Genomic DNA, 24,067 nt, shown 5'->3' with positions numbered 1-24,067 from the left:
AACACATTAGGAAATCCCAGAAACGTTTCTAAAAACATCATTGTTTTCTTCTGAGATTCTATCAATAATTGATTCCAAACACCAGCACCAGTGATCCCTCTCCAACCTTGATCTAGTTCTAACTTCGAATTTATCCGCGTCCTTATCCAAGCAATCAATAGCCTTCTTCGACTTAGGTCTGCACCACAGCATGAATGCCAGGTCTGAGGGTTCAGATTCACATGCGATAAGTCCATCGTCATACAGTCTATCAGGAGCTTTAGCTGCTCTCCTTGATGACATTCGCAGCCCTTTTGTTGGTGTCTGTATCTCGTCGCTGGAATTAACGAGTATCAAATCATCTGATGTTAATACGAATGCGTGATAAAGACTTATTGAAGACTTTTTTCTATTAAGTATCTCATTGGCTTTCTTACTTTTCGATGGATTGAGTGGGGCTATCTGCCATCTATGTAGCATTCCATCAGCAGTAAGAATAAGTATGTATTCACTATTGCAACTGTCAGAAGTAGCAACATGCGATTGTAATGCTCCCACCTCCAAGATCCTCTAAAAGACTTCCTCATAAAGCATTTTCCGATTTTCACTATAGGTTTGATGTTCTCAAGTACACTCCAGTTCCAAAGCTGTGATAGGAGCGGTGCACCGGCATCTGGATCTTCAACAGCTGGTCCGTCATCATCATTATGGGGTATATTCGTCGGTACGACTAGTTGATTGATTGCGTTTGCAGCATGAGGTGCAGCTAGTCCGCAATTCGATATTTCCATCAACAGATTTGCGTCTGTTCTCGTTCGTTTATTCCAATACGAGCATAACTCTCCTAAGCTTACAATCCATTCTAAGCAAAGCTTAACTGAGGGTGCCTGTTGAAGATTAGCCTATGCGGAAACTTAAAATTCCCGATACTCACTTCAAACTTGGCAAAGTGACCAGAGACTAACTCCAGTCCAAATTGCCTCCTTGTATGTAGCTCGTTCTTCTCATTCTGAGATAGTTTTCCAAACACTTCTTCACTTCCTTCGTCACCCTCCTCATGCTTGTCCCAGACCTTATCGCCGTTGTGGAGCTTGTCGTCGATATAGATCGGGTATTCGTCTTTACGTTTTGGACTCTCAAAAATCCTTCTAATTGATACGATATGTCCCATATCAATGAAACCAACAGCCTCTCTGATCTGTCTACAGCAACGCATCTTGTCTAACTCATCATCATGTGATGCTTTCAGCGACGCTGTTGTATTTTTGAGCACGAAAATAAGAGAATCATGTGTACTGAGGTATGTCTTTACTCTTTTTTGTGATATCAGCGTTATTCTACTGAGATGGCCTTCAACTGGTTGAGGAGGGTATAGTGTGGTGTTGGCGTCGTATTTAATGCCAACTTTTTCAAATGCTCGTCTTCTTAGTTCCAATTTTGGAAATACCTGAGTTTGGAGCATGCAACAACCAACGAGAATCTCTTCGTACGTAGCTTGGTTACTCAACCACTCTAGACCGAACTTACCTCTACGCCAGCATAATGAGAAGCCTGTTTGTGTAGATTTTTCTGGAGTGACACCTCTGATGTCCATTCTAGTAAGTATGTTTCTACATCTTGCAACTATCGCGTGGCTATTGACATCATTGTGATCAGTAAAGTCGATTGGGAACCTGACGTGGGAACCAAGAGCTGGCAGCTTGACATCTAATTCTTTTGGAAGTTTGTTTGAATTCTTAATTGTCCACATTGTCCATAACCACGTCTTGGCAATCTTGATAGTCTTGAATTTGAGGAAAATAAGATTAGTACCAGCGTATCGTCTGGGTAAATGGTGTTTAGGCGGTGAGGTGCGTATACAGAGACAGAAATCTGTGGCGGAGTACAAGCTGACGCTGGTGCCATTTGATTGTAAATCGACGCTCAACTTGACTTCTTTGCTCATCCTGAATGGCATTGAATGATCACCGTAGATTTCCACGCGGTTGTCTTTGTATATCGCAATACTCTCCTCCCAGTCATAGCACCTATCTAATGCGAACTTAACGGAAGCACGCTCATCAAACAGTGATGGTATATCCTCCCTCTTTGACCAAGCTAGCCTAGACAAAACTCTGTCTTTAAGTTTGGTGCCGTTGGATGGTGATGAAATTCCCGATACGGTTGCGGCGTGGGTCGAAGTCGACGGCTGTGATTTCGAAGGGAGAGATTGAGTGGTGGCGTCGATATTTTCACTATGAGAGTTTTGATTTAAGTGCCTCCTCTTGGGATATTTGTAGATCTCGGAATAAGCATTTATACATTCCGTGTTGGTGGTCATAAACAACAAGGTGTCTTCAGATCCAAGAATGTCGTAATCCTTTAGCTCAAGGCATTTAAAGGCTTTAGAAGTTACTTAAATGGTATTTTATCAAACATAATGGCGGCAATATCGGCAATGACAATAAATATGTGTATAAATGTTATAGGAATTAATCATTAACTGCTGACACTATTATTCGAACTACTCGTTGAACATTTATCATCATTAGTCTGAGTCTCACTAACATTCGGTGAGAGTCGTTTCTTACTATGCATCAACTGAGCAACCTGGTCATCTTCATCATCTTCGCGCTGCCTCTTCTCCGACAGCTTCACTTCCATTTGTGTAAGTCGATCCTCAGCTGGCTTTTCTTTCTCTCCCTGCTCCTGCTTCTCCTCTTCCTCCTCTTCTTTTTTAGGTGTTTCAGGTAAAGGCCGTGTATTCTCTTCCTCGTCTTCATCCATGTAATCGACAAGACTTGTCGACGTGGCAGTCGGCGTGTTGTTAAGTGATTGATGCGTTACTTTATGCGAACCCGACCCTGGCCCTAATCCTCCTCCGCCAGGATCGTCGTTTATATAATTACGAGCCTCATCTTCACCGTCATCCTTATTAAAGTAGTCATCCTCAGCTGTTGCATCACTTGATTTTCGTTCACGAATGAACCCGCCCGAATTATCAATCACGGTGCTCGTTGACGCCTCTGGCTGGGCTGGTTCATTGAGCTGCTCCCATCTGTAGTACAATTTAGTGAATAATTCACTCAGTAGGGGGTATTTAATCAATTGCTTCACATCGTCCTCATGATTTCCAACTAGACTATTAATCATCGTCCTGTTATTAATTCTTCGAATTGTTTCAAAAAGATCCAGAATAGAAGCGCTGATCAGGTTATCCTTACGGCCCTCTCTTAGAGCAACATCGAGCATTGGTTTGAATATGTCCTGCTTATCGATGTACCGCACTATAAACTCATTATTGAGCGAGACGCAAGCGCGGAGGTATCGCAATGCGGCTAAACTATATCAGCAAAGACCGTAATTTTAATAAATAACCCACCAAGCCTCAAATACTTCTGCTTGACGCGCAGTAATTGTACTATCTTAGCCGAGATAGGCGTTTGGAGGATAAAGTATTGTGCTCTGAAGTGATGATTCAAGACGAAGAAAGACAGGAGATCGCAGAGAGCAAGCGCTAGAGTGGCTTTGTCAAAGTCAAGTTGAGGAGGTGCTTTGATATAGTTAGATTGCGTCAACTATAATATGTCCTCACTTACCTTCATGTAGAGATATGTCAGGAATATCGAGCAGTGGCTTGAAGAGTCCATTGATACATGTATCATAGAAATAGCTGAGGAACTCATCACTCGTAGGATCAGCCTTAGGTTTAGCGACTGTCCACGCAGCTTCTGACGCAGATAGCGGCGGCTCGAGAAGCAATCTGATAGCCTCAGCTATTTGATTCCTATATCCTAGATCTCTACTGCTATCCAAGCTAAAGCACATCTCCTGCATTAGTGTGTAATTCTCCTTGGATTTCTCCTTTGTCGAATTTGCTTCGTTGAGAATATAAAGTCTGACAGTATTAGGCTCATTGTCAATGACGATCATTAGGATTTCTGACCCAGTATTATGCAAGATCGGTTCACTCCTCTTGATTGACCATTTGCAAACGTTCAATAAGTTTCGATTGACTAACGCCCTATAAAGCTCCTGCCTTGTCTGTATCTGTACGTTTTTGCCCATCGTGCATAAATCCCTAAGGAACAAGACTGCATCTTGACGTAAAGTAGGTGGCGGATCGACAGTATCACTTGATGAATCGCTGAAGATCCCAAACAACCTATCGAGGAAATCCTTATCGTTTTGGATATGTTTTATGATATCGATCTGGTTATAATAGACGAATGAATTGAGTAAAGTGAAAGTCGAGTCGTCTAGAGTTCTCGCCAAAATTACGTCTTTGAGGTATAGGAGACGGTAGGTCTGATGTATCTTAGACTTCAAGCCTAGGTCATTGATCTGCACTACTTCTTTGTATCGCGATGTCGTAGTGAGATCGAGTCGATACGATGCTTTGAGAGTAGGATACTCAGGGTCATACTCCAACACACCGCACATGCCCAAGAATATATCATCGGAAAGGACATACTCAAAAACAACGCTATCATTTGCCGATACTGTGAGACAGTGTGAGTAATCATCCACGAGGTAAAGAAGACGTCTCACATAGCTGATGGAAGATAGTGCACAGTACGTGCAATTCGCTCAGTGCTTCTAGGTCCTCAGCTTGATTGAAAACTGAAATAAGCTGAGCGATGTAATTATTGTTAATGAGCCAAGTGATGAACCGTTCTTTTTGATGCATGTTGGTGATGGTCCTAGTAAGGCACTCCTTTATACAGAAGCACACGTCTTCCAAATTTCCCAAGTCTGGACGTTCCGGCGGCAGGTTAAGTTTTTGACTCGATTTTTGTCTCCGCTGGACGGGTGAATCGATGATATACGGATAATCATCAGCCTTCTGAACGTGTCGCTGGACCTGGGAGATGAAGTCCCACATTTCGAGACAGCCATCAGCTTCCTGGAAAGAGAGAGCACAGTCAGTGCCATCAGACTCTGTCCATACTATCAAAGTATCTTGCTGCCGCGAGTATATATCGGCGGGACTTATATGATGATTGAGGAGTACCTGATCTTGGTTGTCTTCGTTGGTAACGACAAGCATCGCCTCGTCGTGGTCTGAGTCGTAGATTCCCGTGCAAAACCCAGTGCCATGATCGACCCAGTCTTGGGTAGTGAGCTTATATATCTTGACACGTCGAGCAGCGTCTGAAGGCGGTGGACTAGAGCTGGGGTCTTTCGGAGATATCCCGCTGTCGCGTTGTTGGAGGTCGCGTGAGTCGTGTGAGTCGGTCTTTGGAGCCTTGTCTGCTTCCTTTGGTGGACTGCTAAGCTCCGCAGACTGTGGTGGATTCGGACTGTTGGATCCATCGGCCGAATCCAATTTGCTGCCGTTGCCGTCGTCATCGCCTTCTCTTTCCATCGATATCTCCTGTGACTTTGAAGATGGACGTCAATTGCTAAAAGATAGATTACAGAAATACAAGAGTTATGTGAAATAATTTAAATTTATTTTCTTTATACTGAGATTTCTATATCTACGCTTCCCATATCGCTGTTATCACCAGCAGGGTGCCATCCTGTGATTTTACCGATGCGTGTTGTACGTGCTGCTGATTGCTGTTCCTGTTGCTGCTCTTGTTGTTCCTGATTTTCTTCTTCTTCTTGTTCTAGCTCTTCCTGCTGCTCCTGTTGTTCCTGCTGTTCCTGCTGATCAGGCTCTTCCTTGATTTTTCTCCTCTTAACACCGTCCACGGTAGAATCCGGCGTGCTCATAGCGCTCTTGTTTGAAACGTTGCTCTGAGTAGGCAGCTCAATTGCACCTATAATAAACTTATGCAGATGCAACACGATAACGGTTTCATCCACCAATTTTGGCGCAGCCTCGAACTTGACTAGATGGTTTAATGCTTTCACAGTCTGGCCAATATCGACGTATATGCTGCTACCAATGTCGACTGCTTGTGTGTTAGGCTTTTCTATCTACACGCAGCACCACATTACTTACCCTGATCCTGTACTAACACTGGAATAAACTGGAACGATCTACCAAACTTGAGCGAGCAGCACGGACAATTGAATTTCTGACCAGAGAGCCTCTCCAGCTGATGGGCGCCGCCCATACACTCAACGTGGAACCAATTCTTACATCTATCGCATCCCAAAATCATTGTACTAATCTGATTTTGTACTTTGTCCTTGAATTTCTGGCATATACAATGCTTCACTATGCCTTTGTCATCCGCTTCGTTCACCGTTGGTGGATCTTGATGGAAGAGAAACTTGGGTCTGCGCGTGCGTCCTTGCGTCCTTGCCCATGGGTCATCAAAGCCATTTGCATTCACCTCTGACTTCCTCTTCTTACCCGCGCTGAGAGTGTGGATCTTGTCTATCAACACAGCTGGGTCGAAGCCTTCGAATGTGACACCGAGTCCTAAAAGCGTAAGAGCGGTATTGCGCAAGACTCCAATATCTTCCGAGGCAGAAGCTTCCCCTAGCATCTTTATATAACCGTCGCCCTCACACCTTTCATAAATATCGACTAAACACTTCACAGGTACGGTACGTACTCTGACTTTGTCGTAGTAGCCATCGATGCTGTTCTTTCTGATCGATGCGAGTTGCTTGTAATTAGGAAGGTCGTCCTGGTCAATTGTTTTGACAACCGGTTTGCAAACCAGACAATCGAATGTGTCATTTGTCTGTGCTGCTAAGTGCCCATCTGGCAGACAAGCCTTGTGGAAAGCCACACCGCAGGTATTACAATCCATCACATTATCATCACTTTCGTTTACGTTGGTCTTCTCTGCTCTACACACACACATGCGTTCGGTGCCATCTGCAGTGTTAGTGCGCTCGAGTAGTCGTTTATGTAACTGTGATCAAACAGTCAGAAACGATAAGCATCTTTCCCAATCATACTTACCTTCTCTATCTCGAACTGTGCCTGCTTCTCCAACTTCAGCTCGTCAAAACCAACGAGATCGATGCGCAGTGCGTTGCTCAATTTCCGTATAAACGTCTCATAGAGCTTCATCAGCATGTCGAAATTCTTGTAGTTCTTCACTTTGAAACGATATTTCTTAACGAATTCGAGCTCCGTCTTGGCATTTTCCAAGAAGGCTCCATCATGGCTAAGGCTGTCGACATTATGATCGAGAGCGTTACGCACATGACCATTAAACACCATCATCCGCTCGAAATCTGCTTCCAGATTTTCGTCTTTAATCTCGTTTTCATTGAGCAACTTCTGGACTTCCTCTGGAGAGATGGCGACGTGAGAGCACAATTTGAGGGCCTTTGAGCGCCATGTGAAACCTGATGCTTTCAGCACCTTGAGCAGATCGACCTGAGGGTGAAAATCGAGCTGCAGCATTACAGATTCCTGAAGAAGGGCGTCTACTTGTTGTGCATACTTTACAGCACTCAAGTCAGCTACCGCGTCGAACCATTCGAGTGTTCTCTTGATATAATACATCTGTTGACATTGACTCATACCCCTCACATTGGCCCATTCTAGTACCTGCAACACCCTTTCGAATTCTGGTTTATTGTGTGCATCAATGACGGTAGTGCGAGAGTATTTTCCACACGTCTCAATCACCCAGTCAAGCTCCTCTTTGATCTTCTCTAAAGAGTATAAATGTTGAAAATACGTATCAACGTCGATTCTCTGTCTGAGTGGCGAGTACACCAAAGCTGTTAACGTTTCGTACTTGTTAAATTTGCTAGTGTTACCGTCGAATGTGTCCCTCATATCAAAAGGCTCATTCTGTCTCATTAGCCAGAAGTTGTTTGCTTGGAAGATCCACAATTCAGCTTCACGTATAAGGCTTTTTAATTGAGCGTACTCTGGTGAACGCTGCGGAACTCCAACTGCTCCTTTAAGATGATTCTTGAGGTCTTGTAGTTTATGCTTCATTTCACTGCCCAATAGCTCTTTAGTGCTATTAATCCATTCCGGATTCTGCTGCTTGTGATCGGTCACAATCTTTGCAAAGCTATCCAATTCCTCGTCACTGTATCTGACTCTCATCAGTCTATTATCTGGCTGGGTATTCTCGACGAAAGTGTCAAAATGTTTGTGACAATATATCTTCTTGGTTTCTTTATCGAATAGCTGTGAGAGATACGTATAAGCGCGACAGTTGCAGCATTGGTAATCATCCTCATTGACATATCTTTCGACTGCCTCCACACTCCCTCCAATTGTTGCAAACCGCCTCCTACTTTCAACCTCGTCGTTGAGCATATCAAGTACGGCATCCTTGAGATATATCCAAGTCGAGTCCTCGAATCCTTTATTGAGTATAGTAATGAGCAGCTCATCGTGCGAGAAAATGGGATTGCGCTTGAGAGATCTGTATTTCTCCACACATGCTTTTCCTTCAGGAATCCAATCAGGGAGTGCGAAATTAACAGCCTCGTTGAAATTCAGCCCATGGTTAAAGCCACAGTGGAAAGCTCGCGGGAACGTAATAACAAACTCATTTGGACGTTGGTCGCATACATACATAGGTACACCAGCCTCCTTAAGTTGACCGGGGTTACCAAGAGTGACTAACTGAAGGAGAAGGTCTGGTTGCTGTTTAAAAAGATCAGGTGCAGAATTCCTCATAGCTTCTTCGAAAGCCTCATGATCCTTTCCAGGCACGCCGTACCACGTCTTGGTTTCACCCCAGTGCATGTAGTTGACAGAGTAAGTATAGTGGTCCTCATTGTGCCAGCAGAAAGTAGAAAACATCATGCCAACGTAAATCCAAGGCACGGTCATTCCACTAACATCGCTCTTAATGTAACTCAAAATTGAGCCTTCATATCCTGGCATGTTTTCTAGATTCCATCCACTAGTGGCGTATTTACTTGTGGGGTTGGTCTTGAGAGTAGGAAAAGCACTGCCTGTTTCCGTAGTGTGAATATCAGCTCCATACTCAGTCTGTACTGTTTCTTCAGGACAGTCAACGAGCCTCCAGAACTCTTTCTCAACGTCGTCTTCGGAGACTATGCGATTGCCAAGGCGCTGCTCAATACCATTAGGTGCGACACGGCCCTTCATCAGTGGTGGGTGTGTCTCGAACCAAAACTTTCTGAATTCTTCATCACGTGCTTGGAAACTGGCGAGGCAGTGGTCTTCACCTTCGTCGAAACCGTATTCACCACTACCATAAAGACAACCATCGCAGAACCATTCACTAACTGCAGGTTTCATCTTAAGTGGGTAGATGAGACAACTGAGATGGAAAAATTTCTCGCATTCATGGCACTCGAGGAGTTTTACGTCGTTGTCTTTGCGCTGACAATTTGAGCAAGGGTGATATTTGGAGTTGATGCTTGATTTGTTGGGTGAAGGAGACGCAATCATTGGAGTTTGTGGGGATTGATCCATAACAAGTCTTTTCGGGAGCGCCGAGCCCTGTTCGAGGTCGACATTTTGCAATATTTGATCGCCGCCGTTGTTGATCTCGGACTTGTTGATTTCATCATAGCTGTTTTCGCCATTGAGCCTATATTTGATGTTGTCCATGTCATCAAAACTCATATCAATTTCGCCTTGACGATCCTTGTCAGATTTAGCCTTGAAAGTTGAGATAAAAGTCTCGTAAGGCTTAATGTAATCAATGTAAGCTTGTCTAAAAGGTTGAACGAAAGGTTTGACTTTTTTTAATCCGTGTTCTTTAGCGATGAGTGACCATTGGTTAGAGATTTCAACCTGTGAAAGTGGAAATGAGTGGGAATCAAGATGATTAAACCAACTAACCATATCGAAACCACCCAAACTAGCAACATCAACTTTGAGCTTATAAAGGTCAATTGGGCGATGATCTACGTGTGGATTAGGTGATAAATTTGAGCCATTCTGGTCATGGAAGCGAAACAATTGCTTTGAGTAATTATGCTTGACTCTAGCAGAAGCAGTGACAGTGTCTAGCTTCTGAGATCTGCTTCTAAACCTAAATCTACTGGAATCCAAGCTGAATTCAGGTCTCCAGTTGGGTGGTGGTACAATCTTACAAATACCGTAATCATAAGCCTTATGATTATCGGATAAGGATTCCAAGTATTCAAAAGGGTTAAGATTCCATTCCTGTTCAGTTGGATAGAAGACAGGACAATGAGGCAAATTGAACATTCTGTGCTTAGTTCTACTAGGCTCATGTGGAGCTTCTAATCTAACTCTATTCAAGTCCAATGGCTGGGATGGTGGTATTGGGATTGTAGATTTGCCTGCAGTTGCAGAATTCGCTGTTGTTGTATAAGGAATTGGATCACCTTCTTGATCGAATTGAATGGGTAATGCGCCTATAGCAGGTATTGAAGTCGTATTAAATACTCTCTGTATAATAGGTGATGAATGCGGTGATACTGGCTTTGTTGGTGTCGATGTGCTAGCTCCACTCGCACTAGCACTGGCGCTATCCATTGAATCCCTGCGCTGTTGAACTACACTGCTCCTTGAAGATCTACGCCTCTGCTGTGGCTGCTGTGGCTGCTTTACCGTCTTCTTGCCCCTCATTATTTTTTTATTTTCCTGATGAATGTAAGTCAGCAGCGGCATAAATTTAGATGATAAAATTGAAAATTTTGATTTATCTACAAGTGCAAGTTTAGTGGAAGGTGTGGTGCACCATCCTCATCAAATTTACCACCAAAAACTTGAAACCCGTACCTGGGATGGATTGACATCGGGAATATGAGTCAAGTGGGGGTGACATACCTCTGATAGAGACCAACGACAGGCAATTGAGAATGGCAGATAATCTCTTTCAATTGGAGTTGTCTTGCTTTGTTTATCAGTGTCTCTATTAACATTCCACCAAGTTTAAATTTTCCTGTAAGTTCAAGTGTTTAAGATTTAAAGGGATTCATCAGCAGGAAATATAACTAACTGTATTCACTTAACACAGCCAACCTTGTTAATTTACATTTCTCTTCATTCTTCAACACCAATCTAACAGTACCAACTGGTTTACCTTGATCTAAAGCTAGTATGTGTATCGCAGCTGATTCATTACTGAAATACACGTAAGCCTTTAAAACACCCGACGCAGAAACTAACTTATCAATCTCATCTACAAACCCTTGTTCTTGTACGAATACTGAATATATCTCAACTTGTAATCACACACATGTGTTCCCTACTGACCCTTCATTCGTATACCTAAACACGCCTCAAACACCTCGCCTTTATCTCCAACCGCAGTTTCAATCGTGATTGTCATCTTATGAAACCATTTATGTCTTTTAAATAACTAAAAGTAAGCCAGTATTACTCAAATGTCATCTTTCCTTCCTTCATCATCATTTAACTCTATAAATCATCTCATGAAAATTTGATTATCAAGCATTTCAATACAAAATAATCCATCAATACCTTACGACTTATCATCTTCATACCTCTCTTTCGCTGCTACTCTAGCATTCTCTAGATATCCCCTACCAGCATATCCAATATCCTTGCCCTTACTCGCCCCCAGACCCGCTTTACCTTCATAGATGAGACTCTCAACTGGGTTGACTATCCCATCATTCTTATTCCCCAATCCCGCTCCTTGATTCCATCCCATCTTCTCGAGCAGATTCTTTCCCTTATCCACTGCTTCTTCACTTGGTCCAGCCGCACTCACGTCTACGCCCTCACTCTTCCTCTTTTTGTTTGGCCCTCCAACTGGGTTATCAGGCTGGCCGTATACTTCACGACGCTTCACTGCCCTGTCAGTGTACTTGGGGCTGATTGTCCATTTACGCTGCTTGCCCGCTTCGCACGCTTGCTCATTCTTGAGGTTGTTCTGTGATGCATGTGTGAGATTGCTTGCAAGTTTCCTCACGCTCCCAACCCACCTTGTGCAGATCGGACTGTGCAGTGTGCTTGCGCAGTATATCTAAAGCTTTAAACTGACGCTGACAGAGTAAACAAGCCATTTTGGACGTATCTGAATAATCAAAGCTTGTTAATTCATTGCTGTCTTTGGATGCTGGAGTTGCATTGACCGCTGGTGCGTCGGCTTCAGGTCCATTTGCTGCTGCTCTATTCTAATCTCACGTCAGTGCTTGCCAAAATAACACCAACAACACCTACCTCACCCGTCGCCTTCGTCTCATCACCACTTTCATTCATTGTCGTTCTCAACTCCCCCTGCTTTTGATTCCATAGATTGATTTTAGACGCAGTCTTTAAACTGTCAGCTTGTTCCTGTGACAAAAAATCCGACTCAACCTACTTTCTTATTGGTAGCTAGTTGCGGAATTGTTTTCTTTGACTTATCGTCAGGAGCGCTGTGAATGTTTGAGCAAGTCACAAGTCAAACAACGCTATTCTACTCACGTCGGATCGACACCACTAACATCATCATCGTCTGACTCATCCTGTCCCAATATAGAGATGTGTTTCGGCTTGCCTGGGTTGTGTTGAGGGGCAGCAGTAGACGGAGCAGACGTAGCAGATGCAGCCGGAGTAGCCGAACCAGATGCCAGAGCACTCGCAGCGCCACCACCTATTCCAATCTTAATGGGGCCTGTCGAAGTCTTGCTCAATGCCTTTGGTTTCTTGCTCTGCTCTGCTTTAGATGGCGGGCCTTGAGGTACCAAGCCGTGCAAGACGCCTCTAGTACCGTTGTCTACTTCTAAATAACCACTCAGCGCGCTGCCCAGAATGCAATCGTCTCACACTCACTCTGTTTCTTCTTTGTTTTCTGCGCAGCTTCGAGCCAGCCCTCATCGCAATCTATTATCCACGGCTTCCCGGTGCCGTCCCAATAGCGAATACCATCATTGAGACCTTTAGGTGCCTCTAAGCCTGAAAGACTCAACTCGAGTGCGAAAGTACATGCTACCAATTTATCCTGTATTCTGAACCCGATTGGGTAGACATCAGGAGAAAGGGTTTTAGCAATAAATGCCTGAGCAGCGGCAACGTTTGGGAATTCTGCAAAAGCGAAGCCAAAGCTAAGGTCATTCTCGCGATCGCGTATCAATGCAACGCGTTTAGGCTTGGCTTGTGCGCATTTGAGGGCATACTCGACATCAAACTCGGTGCTGTCGGCGTCTAGACCGCGGAGTAGTACGATACGACTGGGAACATTACCAATATCGCGGGTACCGTCGTTTTTGTTGTGACCTGTCCGCCGCTGTTCGTTAGCTTGAGCAGAAGCACTAAAGTCGATCTTCTGTGTGAGGGCAGAACCAGGCAACTGGAAACTGGGGAAACGGGGTTTGACGAAAGCGGAGGCATGTGCGGTGGAAGTGAATTTAGCGAAACCGAAACCACGGCTGATACCTGGTGAGGAGTGGGATAGTGAGTGGAATTCGACAAACAAATATAACAACCCACCAGTGCCTTTCTCCTTGATGATTGTAGTGGTTTCAACGCTACCACCAAGGGTCTCGATAGCAAGCCTCAGCTGTGTGGAACAGTCAGTGAGTGTTGGGGTGAGGAACAGCGTCATCTTCGCACGTCATCTTCAGTCCAGTAATCCTCAAAGCCAAGGATAATGACGTGGTCATTTTCTGCACTCAATTTGATTGGCTCTTCGCGGTAATTAGATCCTTTGTAGCGGGGATTGTAGGAGGGGACGCCTAAGCTGTAATTGGTTGGCTTGCGAGAACGTGTAGAATATTCATCGTCGTAGGCGTCGTAGTAGCCATCATTGTCATAATCATTGTAGCTCATGGGTGTAGCTGATCAAGGAGCAAATGGCAGAATAACTCTCATCCACACACAACCAACATCAAAAATGGGAGGACACGGAGAATTCCACACGGTTAAAGTGAGATGAATATTAAATTAAATAATTTAGATTAACTTTAGTTTTAGCTCGATCCAGCTGCAGAGAGATGGAATCATATGGTTAGCATTTGGTTGAATAGGCGCAGACAGCCAGTCTAATTAAACACAGCGCGAACACACTTACCAACACTTCAAAATGACTAGACCTATCTCAAATAAGATTATCGCTTTTGGTTTGGTTATTCCTGCGGGTATTTTCACATTGGCAAAGTATACTGATGTTAGTTGAATTGGTTTTTGGTTATTCTTACACACTAATATACTAACCAGGAGAAATGGGACTGGATTGGCGCTAGAAAGGGCGAATCCACAACCCAGAGAGGCACTTTCCATCGCTCACAAGTTTCAGACGAGTCAGAAGAGTAATTCTTATCGATATTCATTCATTCTCTATTCATTTCAAACTGCTTGCTCAAGCTGCTGCTGCTGCCACATTTTATAATATGTTCCTCCACGCTTCATCAGCTCATCATGATCTCCTTCCTCATCCACATATCCGTCCCTGAGTACTATTATGTGATCTGTATCGTGTTAGTCGATACATACTTGACACTCAAACTCACTCACCTGAATCTGAGACCGTTCTAAGTCTATGTGCCACAAACACACTCGTACGCGCTTTGCTGCCAAGCACCTCCTTGATATTGTTCAGCAACTCTCTCTCGGTCTCTGTATCCAACGACGAAGTTGCCTCATCGAAGAATAATATTGGCGCATCCTTCAAAAAGACCCTCGCAATCGCCAGTCGCTGCTTTTCTCCTCCACTAATCATCATTCCTCTCTCCCCAACACTCGTACTCCACCCTTCAGGTAGACTCTCTATCAACTTACCCATTTGCGCCTTCCGAGCTGCCTCCTTTACTTGCTCATCACTAGCATCCAGTCTTCCATATCGCACATTTTGCATTACGTCAGCATGGAATAGCGCTGTATCCTGTGGAACCACTCCTATTACTTTCCTCAGACTTTCCATATCAACTTGCTCAATTGGCTGCCCATCTATCGTTATTCTACCCGATGTTGGGTCGTAGAACCTAAACAATAGTCTAAAAACTGTTGACTTTCCTCCACCTGATGGTCCCACTATTGCTACCTTTTTCCCAGCTGGGATCGTAAATGAGACATCTTTGAATATCGGGCGTATTGGGTGATATCCAAACTGTACATTCTCAAACTTGATGTTACCACCTTTGAGTTGAATAGGAGGCGCACTTTCTTTCGACTTTACGTTTATATCTACAGACTGTAAATTGAATAGTGTCTCCATATCTATCAGACTCTGTCTCAACTCGCGGTAGACTGTGCCTAGAAAATTGAGAGGCACACTGAGTTGGAAAACGAGTTGGTTGACAAGTACCAAATCTCCAACCGTCATTGTTCCAGCGAGTACATTCTGTGCAGTAAGTACCATCATTGCAGTCAGTGCAGTAGAGAAGATGAAATTCTGTCCGCTGTTAAGATAAGCTAGCGATGTTGCAACTTTAAGTGATGCATCCTCGTATTTCTTCAACGTCCCATCGTACAATTTTGCCTGGTGGGTTTCATTGTTAAAGTGTTTCACAGCTTCGTAGTTGAGCAGCGAGTCAATTGCAACATTTGCACCAGCATTGTCAGCCGCATTAGCCTCCTTGCGAAAGCGCATACGCCACGAAGTTGTTCTAATAGTGAACCAACTATATGCGAGCATAGTAGCCAAAGTAATACCAGCGAAACTTGGTCCAAATTTGTAAGACAAAATTCCACATACCATCGAAATTTCGAGTGCAGTTGGTATAATATGAAATACGATAGATGTAAGTAAGAATGAAATTCCCTTTGTACCTCTATCGATGGCACGAGTGAGACCGCCAGTCTGTCTGCTCAAGTGGAAGCCCAAATCGAGACTGAGAAGATGACGAAATACATTCCCTGAAACTCTCCTTATCGCTCTTTGTGCTACATTTGCAAATACTGCATTACGTAACTCGTTGAATGTCGTCGATCCAATCCTCGCAAGACCATAGCCGGCAATAGCAGAGCCGCAGACAGCCCATACTGTCATGCTCGGATCTAGCTCTATATTCAGTGTATCCACTATACTCTTGAAGAAAAATGGCACTTGCACATTAAGCAATTTGCCTGAAATGAGCAGAGCTACTGCCAAACTGACGCGGACTTTCGTCTTGTTGTCTCCTTTAGGCCAGATATTCTTTATGAGCAACTTTATTATATTCCAGTCCATCTGTCTCTGCTGCTTCGTGGTGATATCATTCGTTGGTTTCTCGACGGATTCCGTTTGCTGTGATTGTGCTTTGATGGGCTGTTTCGCCTCAATTTTGGGTGTACTGTTGGACATATGTGCGTGCCATCTCAGTTGTTGCCACGGTAACTGTATCCGCAATGACTGATAACCGCTGCCACAAGGCCGTAACCGTAATCGCAGACAGCCCTAGTAATATTGTCAGCCAGAAGCTTTAGCAAACATTATTTTCTTACTCTCGTCGCTATTCCAGCGCCTCGCGGGATCATGGCGGTGTGCTTCCAACAAGAATGTATTACGCAATATCAATGTATATAAAGTCTATTAAATCAATTACAATGTTACCATATTTGACGACACAACGGACATGTAGATGACTGTATTTCGGTTAGCTTCGCCATCTACAGGACATCGAAACTCACAGTCGAGGATTGGAACCACGTGTACAAGCAAGCGCCATGGAATTTGTTACTGCAAACTTTGCATTTCTTTGATGGCAGCGAGCGATCAGAAGTTTGAACGATACTTTGCTGTGTTAGTTGGGCTATGAGAACAAGTAGTACCACCCACGAGTAACAAATGGCACACTCAGTCACACCATCAAAGTGTAAGCTGACGTTTCTCTTGAACAAACTCAAAGCCTCCAATAAAGGTCCAGATTGTGAGCCAATCACTTGCTGTACGGCCAACAACCATGCTCTCCATTGTCGTTCGTTGACGCCAACTCTCCTTATATTCCTTATCTCAACCGGCTCAAGCGGGAATAGTTGCGGTAGCTTTACTCCCATTTCCATCGGCTGCTCATCGACAATGTAAGTGGCTGTAACTTCACTTGCGTTCTGCGCAACCTTTATACTAAACGCCTCGGTCTGTAACTCCTTCAGTGAGACTGGATTACGCAGTTGCTTAAGCTCTTCGTGTATGATCTGAGGACTGAAATACCTTGACGTCACCCCATTAACTACCATAGACAGTTGTCTGTTCTGGTTAGATGTCCACCACGCCCTAACATGGCCAGAGCTATACTTCAATGATTTATAAAAAACAAAAGCGGCGAGTACAGCAGTTGGCGTGTATTCGTCGCTTTCGTAGTACTGTACGTAAAACTCATCAATCAGGTATCCGGATAAATCGATCGTTTTGTTCTTATCAAATAGTCCCATCACAGTGAAAATAAGCGGCAAAAATGCGCTTCCGATGACACCACTTTGACGGAATTGCTCGTTATATTTAGCGCGCATAGCATCAGAAGCGTGATTGAAGTGACAGAATGTAACATCCCACACCAGCAATAAGTAGAAGACGTGCTTTCTGACATTCTCATTCTTTACCACATCGTCTATCGAGTAAGTTATTCTCTCGCTTATTTTCTCCGTTAGTACTTCCGGTAGTTTAACTTCGTAGCTACTATCCACTGCACTATCCACTGCTGCTTTCTCAACTTGAGTCTTGATAAGTCTGTATAACAACCTATGTGCCACTTTGCGGACTTCTGTAGAGTAGCTGTTGAGCATCTTGACCATCGGATCGAAACTCTCCTCAGAGATAAGATCCTTAGGAACAGCTTGGACCAATTTAAGAACGAGATCTTCGCATACATTGCGCGGCCTAGTCGATGTAACGCCGTTGTCGTCGCCTAAGCTCAAGAACAGAGTGCGGAGGTGCTCAAATGCAATTGCACGCCTATCTTTCCAGATGTTGCTGAGTGCCGAGTTGGTCTTTGATAGAGTCATAAGCTGTTCAAACAGTCTAAGCGAGTTATAGAGTAGTACGCCCTCGTCCAACGATGCGATCTCAATGTTAGCCTCCACCAAGTCGAATATCAAATCCCAGTGTGAACCGTCGACTCCTTGTATAACCGGAACAAGATGAATAAACAACTCAGACAATCTGCCGTCAAGTTCCTCATCTAGATCTTCATCACTCATTACCCACTCGCGCAAGCACTTAAGCAGATAGAGCGCTCTTTGTTGAGGAAGCAGACCTTCTTCAGCGTCCAATGGTGGCGCAGCACTGATCAGCAATCTCAACAATGGTAAACCTTGTTCTGAGGCATCAGCTGCCGAGATGCTGGTAAGTTTGGATGCTATCTCATTCTGCAGTCTTGCCAGACGTGGTGAAGACAGGGTGTAAGATTTGACAGATAACAGCAGAGCTTTTGCCCTGTGCTCTCCATTGGCCTTTGTATACTCCTCACCAGTCATACCCAACCACCTGTCGCCATCGACGTCCTCAACACGTTGGAGCACGCCATGAAGCATGTCGCGGAAGAGTCTCAGGCTGTTCACTCTTCCATCGTAATAAAGTGTTTTGAGAGCCACTGAAAGTGAATCATTTGCCTCTCCGCCACTCCTAATTACCCTTATCAGTGCACTTTGATCGACACTGGAACTAATTTTGTAGAGTGTGTAAGCAACGCTCGTCCTCAGAGAATCGTGTATAGTTGCCAATGATTCCATATCGCTCTCTTTAGAGAAAGCACTAGTGCATCCTCTAATGCTCATCTCATCCTCAACGAGTCTCAATGCGCCGAAAAAGTTGATGAGTGCACTTGCGTTGTTCACAGCAATTGACATATCAGCCGTAAAGTAGCTGAGAAGCCCTTCGATATTCCTAATGAGACTTGAGTGACCCCTTTCGTCGTACTCGGTGTGGTTTGGTGCGGTGTCATCGTACTCGGAGGTGTGAGGGACGAGCTCGTCAAGAACGGCCAAGGCAGAGGGCAATGGAAGGTCCAGTTGAAGATCATATTGAGCGCTAAGGGAATTGATGAATTGTTGAGCCACGTGCTCATCATTAGACTCATACTTTATCAAATGTTGATAAAATGCATTAAATATCGTCTTGGGTCTGTGGGGGGAGGTCAGTAAAGTGAACAGCATTGTATAACCGCCACTTACTCCGCCAAAACATTCACATCTGATATCAAGCCAAAAACGAAATCTTTGACAGCTGAGAAAACTTTCTCCACATTATAAACTCTGCTCCAAAGGTCTCTAGCCGTTGCGTCCTCATTGACAATGTAAGCTTCGATAAATATTTCTTTGGCAAGCTGTACGAGAACATCGATGCTTGCATGTTTGATAGTTGACAAATTGACATCACGGTGATTTGAATTGCGATAGAGTTTGGAGTAAACACTGCCTCTGAAAGAATCAATATAGAGACGCTCGATGGATCCGTGCATTACTGTACTTATGAACTTATCACTTGATTGTAGAATACCGTTAATGACTCGCTTCTCTACTTGATCTGAATCGCCTTCAATGTCCCTGTTGGCCAAGAGCAAGGCCATTTCGTCAATTCCAGCCATTGTGCTGGCGCCCTCGAGTTGTTTCCCATCCAGGTCACCATTGGCGTTTGCATCTAGAAGCTTAGCGACGACATCGAGTGATGGTTCAGCACTAAGTACGCCTTTCCAAGCCTGCTGAATCATATTACCATTGTCGCGTTTGGCGATATAGGCAAGTAGCAGGTCAGTTGCTTCTGATGAGCTCTGGCCAGCGACAAGAGTTGGCAAGGTCACCGTGATAAAGTCGTCGAGCTGTTGCAAGACCCCCTCAATGATGCTGATACACTCGATGCCTCTCAAAGCAATCACAATGACATCGAGATTGGCTTCGGCTTGTTCATTGAGCGAATTATTTACTAATTTCTCTAGAAGACCTGCAAATCTATTTTCAATCGCGCCATCGGCTGATTTCACCATTTCACACAATACTTCAGTGCTTCTTGAGACGTCTTCAGAATCCAATGTAATTTCCTCGACTGTATCTACAGCACTATCGAGATTCTGCTCCTGAACTGTGTGGAGTTTTTTAAATGCATTTTGGAGAGTAGGACCGACAACGTTAGCCTTGAGCAGCTTAGCATCACGTGTTGGTGAAGTGACAAACGCCTCCCAAATAGCTTTGATCCACTCTGTTGCGACTTCAAGGCCAGTATCTCTTGACTCAACTACATTTGCAACAATCGCCACCAAACATTCCGTAATTGACTTCAAAAGAGCCTCAGCATGTCTAGCTTGAAGGACAGGCGGTGAAGGGAATATGTTTGAGTAAAGAGGTGCTAAGAAGGCTACCAACAGTCTTGATAGTGTTGATTGAGTGAGGTATTCCTTTGGCATAGTCATGAGAATAACCAGCAAGCTTGAGTAGGCTACCTGAGGTGGACTTGCTCTACAGCCGAGCTCTAAAAAGGTGAGCAGACTGCTAAGACATTTTGGTATCCTCTCCCCATCTTGGTTATCATCTTGCTCCTCATCGATTGCGATAGTCCATGCAGACGGGAAGCGATGGAGGAACGTTAGCAGACCATCAAACATGACAGATGTGACAGTGGAGTCATTCTCGTTGAAAGCGTTGTTGATAATGACTGGAGCGAACGAATGGAGGTTGCTTTCGATTAGCTTACCTTCGTCTCTTTTCAAGAGCGGTAGAAGAAGACTCCAAACAGACCTCCTGACAATCTCTTCACCCTCGGGAGCATTGAAACACTCGGCAATTGCACCTGAGTCAATCAGGTCCCTAAGCAGTCCTTGCACGTCGAAGCCTTGAGGAATGGTCGTAATGAGATAACCCAAGGCATTCAAACCAGCTGATTTGATACGAGCGTCTTTAGACTTGTAATTCTCTTCCTGCTCAGCCATTATATCCTTTTTAGCTTCTGTGAGTGGTGTACCAGGTGTACCAGCAGTCGGCAGGAGGAGGTACGGAGAGCGAATAGCTGCGCTGATGTAATTAATGAGAGGTTCAAGTTGATATTCCTCGAGAAGCTGAATGCGGTCGTCTCCTTCTGGGACCTCCTCGAATGTGGTATTGCTGAGCCATGATTGTGGATTAGCAAGCAGCCACGCGCCCAACGAGGACTCGTAGCTAGATTCGCTAATAGTGTAGAGCATATTGGATCTAACGTCGTTAATGTTGGGCGAAGACAGTGCCAAATTGAGGCTCAAGGCAACCTGCCTCAGTCTTCTATTCGAAGCGAGGAGCATTGAAGGGAGGTGGTGAAGCTGTGAGTGGTTAGCTCAGTGCTTTCAATGAAACCACTACACACCCAAACTGGCAACGCCACCACTAAGCTCTCTGTGCCGCCTTCTCTGTTGTCGACGTCAGCGACCCAGCTTTGTAGATCTTCGACAGCTCTAATTTTAGTGGTGGCGTCCTTCTTACTGAATCTTTTTAAAATAACAACCAAATCCGCTGGGAGGACACTCGCCAGTCCCCAAGCCTCGAGTGGATCTGGAGCAGGGCGTGGCGGCTTTGGGGGAGGAATGTATCTCTTTGGCGGTGGCGGTGGCTTAGACTGACCGATACCGTGCTTCTTTGTGTACTTCTTCTTTCCCTGCTGCTGTTGCTGCTGTTTCGTGGGCTGCTGCTCGCCCTCGCCTTTCTTAGCGGCCTGCTTTTTACGCGCTGTAACGTTAGAGTGGTGTTAATATCGGCAGCTACACTCACTTCCTGCCGTTGCAGATGACTTTGCGTTTTTTGCCATGAAGCGACTTGTTAAGGATATTTCAGCGGGATTCTTCGACAAATGTCGGTGGCAATTGGTTGTATCCGCGTGAAGCTAAAGAGAAGTTTAAAAGTAATAAAGAATTTTGCTGTGGGTTGTCTCGCAGTTATTGTTACAGAAAATTTTCATCGAACAAGGTAGAAATGAGAAAGATCTATAAAACATATACAGGTCGTTAAATTACTTGGTTTTAAGTGCTTTCATGATAGAATGTACACCATCCAGTCCGAATTCATGCTGAGGGTAGCAAATATACAATGGATCATGCTTGACGTTGAACTTGCTACGAAAGTCAGCTCTTTTAAATATTCCTGTAGATTTGAGAATTGACTTGTAAGTGCCGCTGAGCCACGTTACGCGCATGCCCTTGAGGTTGTTCACTGGCGACATGTGATCGCTAGCACTAATCCCAAAACTGACAAAGTGGTTGTCTTCCTTCTTAAGCAGCTCCAAGCATTCCACAATCAGTCTCTCTGATGTGCCTTTCGGGGCGTCTGGGAAGGAAGTGCAATTTTTGATCTGGTATCCGTGGTTTTTAAGGAGGGTGAGGATAAGAATACCGACTATTTTACCTTCCACTTGGGCAACGAGGAAGCGTCTATGGGTGGAATCGAGGAAAGGATCCATCGAAGCAGTGGCGATCTGCTCACCCTTCCTGCCCTCTTTCCACTTGTCGACGCCCTGATCTATGGCCCTGTGCTGCTCTTCTGTTGGCTCACCACTCAGCTCGTATACGGTCACGCCGGCTCGTTGCGACCGACGGACATTCTGCTGAACATCCTTTACGTCAAGATTTACTTGAGTTGGGTCAATGACGTCTTCGTGTGTGCACGACAAGCACGAGTATCCAAAATCATCACCAGCCAACAACTCCTCGAGGTCCTCCGACACCTCGCAGAATACAGGCGTACAGTTGTTCTCCTTAGCCAAGTTGATTATCTGCTTTACGAAATCGCCAGTAGTGCCCTGTGTAATGATAGGATCCCCCCAGTAGAACTGGAAGCCTTCCTGCTGAATGTATCCTTGTATGTTGTCGCCTTTGTTGAAGATGCTGTAACGGTCTTCGAGCCAGGACGTAGCTGGGGAGTACTTCTCATTTGCTGATATGAGCTCAGCAACCTTGTCTTTACTGATATTGTTTGTTGAGTTTGAGCTCATGGGTGCGAGTTTGTAAGAATGACTCAGAATCTTGGAGCGCCATTTTTCACCCCAATCATCATCATCGTTTGTCATAACAATGCGCCACCCCCATTTGAAGTACTCGGGGAGCGTAATGCGCGTATTCTACTGCGCTTACATGGTCTCTGTCGCGCTGCTGATGGTGCCTATCCATGCTGTCACCTTCCTGTCCAAGCGTAACCGACCACGCCCTACATGGAGTATTATGCAAGCCATATCTGTCAAGTTTCTACAGAGGATGCACAGAATGACTGAGCTTTCAAACCTCTCTTTCCATGTGAAGGACCCTTTCTCATTTGGCAGGCATGGCAAACACACCTACTTCAAATTCGTACCAACATTGCCCATCGAGAAGCAGATAGGAGTGCTCGATGTAGATGGCCAGGATACCCATTCCAAAGTGGGTACATACATTTGGCCGCGTCATCGCCACGATAAGACATATGACGACCGTGAGGATGAGCGCGATCGGGATCGCAATGGCGCTGAGATGGAATCTGCCACTCTCCCTCTAGTGGGTATTGCTATACACGGGGGTGCTTATGTGCACATGTCCGCCGACGAGAACTGTTCAACGTCCATCATCCCGAAGCGGCTAATGGAGGCAGGGTCTTTTCTCGAGATACACTCTGTGGAATATCGACTTATCCATCACAGTGCATTTCCCGGTGCGCTGCTCGATGTTGCCAGTGTTTTTGACAATCTCATCAACCAACGCAAAGTGCCTCCTTCGCGGATAGTGATTATTGGTGATTCCGCCGGTGGAAATCTTGCGTTGGCATTGGGGAGATTTATACGCGATGAGAGATTGCATGATACACCAGCCGGCCTACTACTGCTATCGCCATGGTGTGATCCTTCTTTCAGCTACCCATTCGATCCAGTTGCTAAGAGGAAGCGTCCGAATGCAGGGGCTGACTATCTCATGGACACGCCAATGCCGCGCGCTATCATAATTGAGTCCTTCATCGGATGTACGGCCGGAAACGGGCAAGGCTGCCCCACTTGCACACAACAACAATCTCATACATTCATCAACAAATCTCTGTTCAAGCAGCGAGGAGACGACAAGCGAAGGAAGAGCCTCAGGCACAGTATTCTGCCGCAGCACATATCCGTACACTCACCGTACATCAGTCCATCGTCACAGCACCTCAAGGATGAGGAGGACCTCTTCGACAAGTTCCCGCCCGCTTTTGTCTCTTACGGTACTGCCGAGCGGCTGGAAGATGAGATAAAGGTCCTAGTGGAGCGCATGGAACGCAATAAAGTAGATCTCACTACTAATGTCGCCACAGATGGTGTACACGATCTTCTCATCTTGGGCTACTGGAATGAAAGTCAGAGGAGTGAGATATGGGAGGATATATTCAAATGGTGTGATGGATTGGTGCATAAATGAAATACCTAATAACACCTTGACATGATTTCTATAGCACACCTATAGA

At 44.9% G+C, this 24,067-nt stretch overlaps 8 protein-coding genes across 8 annotated transcripts; 2 read left to right on the top strand and 6 right to left on the bottom strand.

The window, feature by feature from the left end:
- Positions 1-6: 6 nt before the first annotated feature.
- J056_000740 (uncharacterized protein) lies at positions 7-5,326 on the bottom strand (the record flags this gene model as incomplete). The annotated part of the gene is made up of 7 exons (XM_009270368.1): positions 7-490; positions 538-866; positions 914-2,338; positions 2,527-3,296; positions 3,341-3,511; positions 3,558-4,460; positions 4,510-5,326. 7 exons carry the CDS (start codon positions 5,324-5,326, stop codon positions 7-9), a joined length of 4,899 nt encoding a protein of 1,632 aa, XP_009268643.1.
- A 95-nt stretch (positions 5,327-5,421) lies between these two features.
- Positions 5,422-10,417, bottom strand: J056_000739 (Lysine-specific demethylase 5A; the record flags this gene model as incomplete). Its single annotated transcript, XM_009270367.1, has 4 exons — positions 5,422-5,861; positions 5,912-6,779; positions 6,830-9,613; positions 9,662-10,417. The coding sequence occupies 4 exons, from the start codon at positions 10,415-10,417 to the stop codon at positions 5,422-5,424; spliced, it is 4,848 nt and encodes a 1,615-aa protein (XP_009268642.1).
- Positions 10,418-11,276: 859 nt separating this feature from the next.
- J056_000738 (RNA-binding protein 5) lies at positions 11,277-13,570 on the bottom strand (the record flags this gene model as incomplete). Its single annotated transcript, XM_009270366.1, has 8 exons — positions 11,277-11,690; positions 11,743-11,934; positions 11,981-12,073; positions 12,123-12,177; positions 12,227-12,524; positions 12,575-13,177; positions 13,232-13,301; positions 13,355-13,570. The coding sequence occupies 8 exons, from the start codon at positions 13,568-13,570 to the stop codon at positions 11,277-11,279; spliced, it is 1,941 nt and encodes a 646-aa protein (XP_009268641.1).
- A 64-nt stretch (positions 13,571-13,634) lies between these two features.
- J056_000737 (uncharacterized protein) lies at positions 13,635-14,053 on the top strand (the record flags this gene model as incomplete). Its single annotated transcript, XM_009270365.1, has 4 exons — positions 13,635-13,667; positions 13,715-13,747; positions 13,797-13,907; positions 13,958-14,053. The coding sequence occupies 4 exons, from the start codon at positions 13,635-13,637 to the stop codon at positions 14,051-14,053; spliced, it is 273 nt and encodes a 90-aa protein (XP_009268640.1).
- A 33-nt stretch (positions 14,054-14,086) lies between these two features.
- On the bottom strand, positions 14,087-16,195 carry J056_000736 (uncharacterized protein; the record flags this gene model as incomplete). The annotated part of the gene is made up of 3 exons (XM_009270364.1): positions 14,087-14,208; positions 14,255-16,115; positions 16,163-16,195. The coding sequence occupies 3 exons, from the start codon at positions 16,193-16,195 to the stop codon at positions 14,087-14,089; spliced, it is 2,016 nt and encodes a 671-aa protein (XP_009268639.1).
- Positions 16,196-16,267: 72 nt separating this feature from the next.
- On the bottom strand, positions 16,268-21,419 carry J056_000735 (E3 ubiquitin-protein ligase listerin; the record flags this gene model as incomplete). The annotated part of the gene is made up of 6 exons (XM_009270363.1): positions 16,268-16,303; positions 16,349-16,451; positions 16,497-18,776; positions 18,827-20,937; positions 20,982-21,340; positions 21,383-21,419. The coding sequence occupies 6 exons, from the start codon at positions 21,417-21,419 to the stop codon at positions 16,268-16,270; spliced, it is 4,926 nt and encodes a 1,641-aa protein (XP_009268638.1).
- A 201-nt stretch (positions 21,420-21,620) lies between these two features.
- On the bottom strand, positions 21,621-22,598 carry J056_000734 (uncharacterized protein; the record flags this gene model as incomplete). The annotated part of the gene is made up of 1 exon (XM_009270362.1): positions 21,621-22,598. One exon carries the CDS (start codon positions 22,596-22,598, stop codon positions 21,621-21,623), a length of 978 nt encoding a protein of 325 aa, XP_009268637.1.
- A 79-nt stretch (positions 22,599-22,677) lies between these two features.
- On the top strand, positions 22,678-24,021 carry J056_000733 (uncharacterized protein; the record flags this gene model as incomplete). The annotated part of the gene is made up of 1 exon (XM_009270361.1): positions 22,678-24,021. The coding sequence occupies one exon, from the start codon at positions 22,678-22,680 to the stop codon at positions 24,019-24,021; it is 1,344 nt and encodes a 447-aa protein (XP_009268636.1).
- Between the last annotated feature and the right edge of the window lie 46 nt (positions 24,022-24,067).

This window comes from Wallemia ichthyophaga, assembly GCF_000400465.1.
Source record: "Wallemia ichthyophaga EXF-994 unplaced genomic scaffold scaffold11, whole genome shotgun sequence".
Lineage (NCBI taxonomy): Eukaryota > Fungi > Basidiomycota > Wallemiomycetes > Wallemiales > Wallemiaceae > Wallemia > Wallemia ichthyophaga.
The sequence above is the reverse complement of the archived record's forward strand: the minus strand, read 5'-3'. Positions and strand labels throughout refer to the sequence as shown.